This window comes from Neovison vison, chromosome 11 (assembly GCF_020171115.1).
Source record: "Neovison vison isolate M4711 chromosome 11, ASM_NN_V1, whole genome shotgun sequence".
Classification (NCBI taxonomy): Eukaryota; Metazoa; Chordata; class Mammalia; order Carnivora; family Mustelidae; genus Neogale; species Neogale vison.
In genome coordinates this window covers 155,121,937-155,127,266 of record NC_058101.1, presented here as the reverse complement: position 1 = coordinate 155,127,266, position 5,330 = coordinate 155,121,937, and the positions used below count along the sequence as shown (strand labels likewise).

General features: G+C 39.2%; 1 protein-coding gene across 1 annotated transcript; it reads left to right on the top strand.

Annotated features, from left to right (window-relative positions):
• The first annotated feature begins 2,502 nt into the window (after window positions 1-2,502).
• On the top strand, window positions 2,503-4,791 carry LOC122889461 (disintegrin and metalloproteinase domain-containing protein 20-like). Its single transcript, XM_044224620.1, has one exon. The coding sequence runs from the start codon at window positions 2,503-2,505 to the stop codon at window positions 4,789-4,791; it is 2,289 nt and encodes a 762-aa protein (XP_044080555.1).
• The last annotated feature ends 539 nt before the right edge of the window (window positions 4,792-5,330 follow it).

Genomic DNA, 5,330 nt, shown 5'->3' with positions numbered 1-5,330 from the left:
TAGTGGGAACCATTTATTCTACTGTAGGTAAGTCTTTCAAGAATTTAGCTATAAAGGAGAGAAGCACTACTATTTGTGCATACGTAAATGCTCACACACAAACATACACATCACATGATTCTTTGCCAATTTTTTAATCTTCAAGAGGATCTGTGACCTGGATTATGTCTTATTCTGGTCTATTTTAGTTGGTTAAATGAACAAAATTGTATTTTTAATGGGTTTTAACTCATAGTTTGGGAAAAACTGATAGACTATAAATGGGAGTGAGAGTGGAGGTAGATAGAGTTAATACTTCATGAAGCCCTGGGAAAGGAAAAAAATGAATTGTAAAAGATAATATATGACCATACTTGGAAGTCTCTGTACTATTATGGCACTTTATGACATTATTAGTGAAAATGGTTATTAAGAAAGGAATTAAGTTTTGAATAAGAATAAGAGTTGTGGTTAATGGTTTAATATGTAAGAGTCAGAACAATGGAGGATGATAAGGGTTAGAAGTAGGGTTATGGTTAGGATTACAGTTAGAGTTTGATAATTAGATACAGGTGATACCAAAACATAATGCTTAGCCATAGACCAATGGCTAAATGTTGAAAATGAGTTATAAAACTAAAATAAACTAGGCGTTACATGGGTTGTCCACATGCTCACCAATTCCAAAATGTGGGTAAAATTACATTAATAAATCAGACACCTGGGGTGCCTGGGTGGCTCGGTGGGTTAAAGCCTCTGCCTTCGGCTCAGGTCATGATCCCAGGGTCCTGGGATTGAGCCCCACATCTGGCTCTCTGCTTGGCAGGGATCCTGTTTTCTCCTCTCTCGCTCTCTGCCTGCCTCTCTGCCTACTTGTGATCTCTGTCAAATAAATAAAATCTTAAAAAAAATAAAAATCAGACACCTAATTTCTTGAGGTTTATGTAGTATTGATGTGGGTGTTGGTGTATGAGTAATAATAATAATGCAAGCTAAATAGTGATCTAATGAGATGGCTACCAGTCTAGTGGTTTGGAAGTAGCTTTGGCAATCAGTGGAAATTGGGACCAGTCATCTGTTCTGTATGCCATACAGGAATACTGAGAATGAAAATATTTCTCTCTGTCTGGCTTTGAATTGTTGACTGGGTATGTTTAGTAAAATGAAGTAGGAATAAGGAACTTTCCTTTAGAAAGTGAGAGTAGAGGGATCTTTGTTTTTCGTGAAAGGAAGTTTCCATGGGTAACATAATGATTCTGCAGAAAAGATGTCAGGTATAAGGAGTAGGAGATCATAGGTCCTTAATCATGCATCTTTTACTTTTATGTTACCTACTATGGGAGGTGATTTGATCAGTTTACATTAGATAAATACAAATAGACAAATAGATAAATAGCTGACTTCATTTTTCTGGTTTTTCAACCAGAGAAAGAGTTCTTGGTTTCATTACCTCAAGCATTCACATTACTTTAATGATCTCATAAAGACTGTGATATTCTCACTAGACAATAAAAATAAATAATGTATATATAAAATATTGAAATTTTACAAATTTCTAATGTGTAGCTTTGGCCCAAGCACTCTGTCCAAACTTAAGACCATTAATATTTCCAGACCATTAGTCTCACAACATATATGTTCATTTATATTTTCTGAATGTGTTGCACCATTATCTTGCTTCTATTATTCATATAAAATGTGTATATGTAATTTTATTTATGAAATAAATACATTTTACCATCAAACCCAGGAAGAGGTTATCTTGCAATCTTATAAATTCAGGTTTTGATGCCAATATTTGTGAAAACAATTGATGCTTTGGTCCTTGCAGTTTCACAGGCTTAGAAGAAAAGAGGAATGCAGGAAAGAGACAGGATAATTAATAATTTGTCACATGGAAGTGTATATTACAGACAATGAGAAAAAATAATAATATATGTGAGTAATCTTTATATCTTGCCTGAGTAATGTATGTGACTAAATAATTTATCATTTGAAAGTGGGAAGGAAGACCTATGTAGTGATATTCACATCCAGCCCATATGTATAAATTGAGACTGCTACATTAAAACGTGATAGGTGTTCATGCTACCATTAATACCGTTTTGTTTTAAGTATTTACTGTGAAAATGTTGGCACACATTCCTATATTTACAGAACAATATAAGAATCAGTATGTGTCCTTCATCTAGAGTCAACCTATGGCCAATCACCACTATTTTGTTCACACAGTCCCACTCTGCCTTACCATTAAGAGAAAACTCAATGCAGTATACTGAGCCATGATCCAAACACTAACCCATTTTAACTCATAGCCTTCTCTTTACCCTCCACCTTGACTTGTTTTTATCTCCCACACCTGTCTCTGCCCTTCTATCTTTTTTCTTTTAGTGTTGCTGCTCTGATGGTGTGACGGCTAAAAGACAGATCTTAAATATCAAGACTTTATTTATCAGCATACATCCAGCTCAGAGGGAGGAGGCAGAGTAATGTTTCCTGACCTGCTCTGGTTTGTTCTCACCAATGGCTGAATATGGTGGCTCCAGAATGCCTGTGGGTGAGGTCCTGGTACATGTGAGGATCACTGTCCCCATTCTTTGGCTGAGGGTGTTTCTGCTCCTTTATGGATGGTCCCATATTGGATACTCCTATCGCCATGGTCCCCCAGAAGTGGTGATTCCTTTGAGGATGACAGGCACTGGCAATGTCAAGAAGCCTTCAGGCTGGATCTCTTACTGTCTGCATCTTGGAGGCCAGAGACATGTTTTCCATATAAAGGTCAAGAAGCTTTTGCTGTCCAAAAACTTCCCAGTGTTCACATACACAGACCAGGGTGCTCTTTTTGAAGACCAGCCATTTGTCCGGAAAGATTGCTATTACCATGGTTACGTGGAGGGGGATCCTGATTCACTGGTTTCTCTGAGTACCTGTTTTGGGAACTTTCAAGGAATATTACAGATAAATCACATTGTTTATGAGATTTTGCCCAAAAGCCTTTCTTCCACATTTGAACATCTGGTATTTAAGATATATGATGAGGAGAAACAATTCCCACTCATGAGGTGTGGGTTGACAGATGAAAAAATAGTACAACAAATGAAGTTTCAAGAAAGCAATAATTCCATTTTGCAAAGTGGATATGGAGGTCTGTGGACACACAAGAGATTTGTTGAAATGGCAGTGGTGGTAGACTACCATCGATACGCTTATCGTGAATATAATGTCACAGCTGTGGAACTGGAAGTGATTACCACTATGAACCACGTAAATACCTTCTATCAACCCCTAAATACTGATGTGAGTTTAGTTGGAATAGAGGTCTGGACTAAAAGAAACCCTGTGGAAATAAAGAACATGGATGTACTCATGAATTTATTTTGCGCCTGGAAGGAAAAAGGCTTTAACATCCGTGTGCCCCACGATGCTGCCCATGTTTTTGTAAAAAGAGGATATGGTACATTTGGCATATCTTATGTCAGATCAATATGTAACTACAATACTAATTGTGCAGTGGATACCTTCACAAGTGATGATTTGGGGTTTTTTGCATTCGTTGTGTCGCATGAGCTTGGTCATTCTCTGGGTATGGGGCATGATGAAGAAACATGTAAATGTGCAGACAATGGGTGCATAATGTATGCAGCACAGCCGTGGTCAACCAAATTCAGCAACTGCAGTTATGCTCAATATTGGCACACCTCTGCAGGATCCAGATGTATCTTCCACGCACCCACTCCAGAGAGAAGCTTCAAGTTTACACGCTGTGGGAATGGCGTGGTTGAAGAAGAAGAAGAGTGTGACTGTGGCTCCTTAAATTTGTGTACAAAAGATCCATGCTGTCAGTTAGACTGTACTCTGAGTCCTGGGGCTACTTGTGCTTTTGGGCTTTGTTGCAAAGACTGCAAATTCATGCCATCGGGCGCTTTATGTAGAGAACAGGCAAATCAGTGTGATCTTCCTGAGTGGTGCAATGGGACATCCTATCAATGCCCAGAAGATGTGTATGTGCAAGATGGAGTCGAATGCCCAGGGGGTGGCTACTGCTATGAAAAGAGATGCAATATCCGTGATGAACTGTGTAGCAAAATTTTTGGCCCAAATGCCAGGAGTGCGAGTCAGATTTGCTACAGTACAGTGAATATTCAAGGAGATCGTTTTGGTAACTGTGGTCTCAAGGGCCATCGATTTACAAAATGTAACACCTCAGATACCCTCTGTGGGAGGGTGCAGTGTAAGGATGTGGCAAAAATCCCCACTCTGAGAGACCATTCTACTCTGCATTGGCTTCACCTCAATGATAATGTCTGTTGGGGTATAGACTTCCATCATGGGATGCCCTTGCCTGATCTTGGTGAAGTGAAAGATGGTACAGAGTGTGGTAAAGACCATATCTGCGTCCAAAGGAAGTGTATCCCTTTGGCATATTTGAATACCAGTTGTTCGCCCGAGACCTGCAATGGGAATGGGATCTGCAACAATAGACATCACTGCCATTGTGGAGATGAGTGGAACCCCCCTGACTGCCAGGTAAGAGGCACAGGAGGCAGTGTTGACAGTGGTCCACCCCCAATAAGAAATAAGACTGGAGTGTCACAGAAGCAGCAGCAGCAGAAGACTTACCAGTTATTATTTTGGTTGATGCCTTTTTTGGCTATATTATGTTGTTTGTTAATTTCATTTTTTATGAGAAGGAAGAACAAGGATAAGAAAGAAGAGCAGAATGTTCCACATGATCCCAATGCACAGCAGAATGAGCCACCTGTAACTAATCAAGATGTGAGTGATCCACCTCTACCTGAGAATGAAAACTAAAAAGTTATGATTTCCAAAAGGAAACTCAACTCAAATGAATTTGCCCACTTGATAAATTTTAGTCCTCTGGCAGGAAAAAGGTTACAGCTTGTACCACAGATCACTGACAGAAAATCCCTGAGATTTTTTTTATCACGTGGGATCATTACACACTAGCCATTGAACAATAAGCAAAATATACTAATTCTCAGCACAGCTCTCTTTTCCATTATTTTAGGTAATTTCAGCAATTTTTATGGAATTATTCTGCATTTCCTGATCAATGACAGTGCCCTCAGAGGGGTGTGTGTGTATGTGTGTTTAGCTTGCTGCCTGACAATTCCAAACAAACTTCCCCTTTGTAATCTGCTTTCATACACAGAGAATAGGAAACTACAAATCACATTTCTCCTTTGTGAGTCCTCCATTTTTAGCTACCATGAGTAGTGAACGCTAGAGGGAAACTGCACATGGGAAATGTTTTGAGTGTTGTTCATATCAGAGCTGCCTCACTGACTCTCACCTTGGCAAAGGAAGCGCCTTACAATCTTTACATTACC

What these genes read in the sequence shown, in the direction of transcription:
- LOC122889461 (XM_044224620.1), top strand. Translation starts at nt 2,503, where the DNA reads ATGGCTGAATATGGTGGCTCCAGAATGCCTGTGGGTGAGGTCCTGGTA.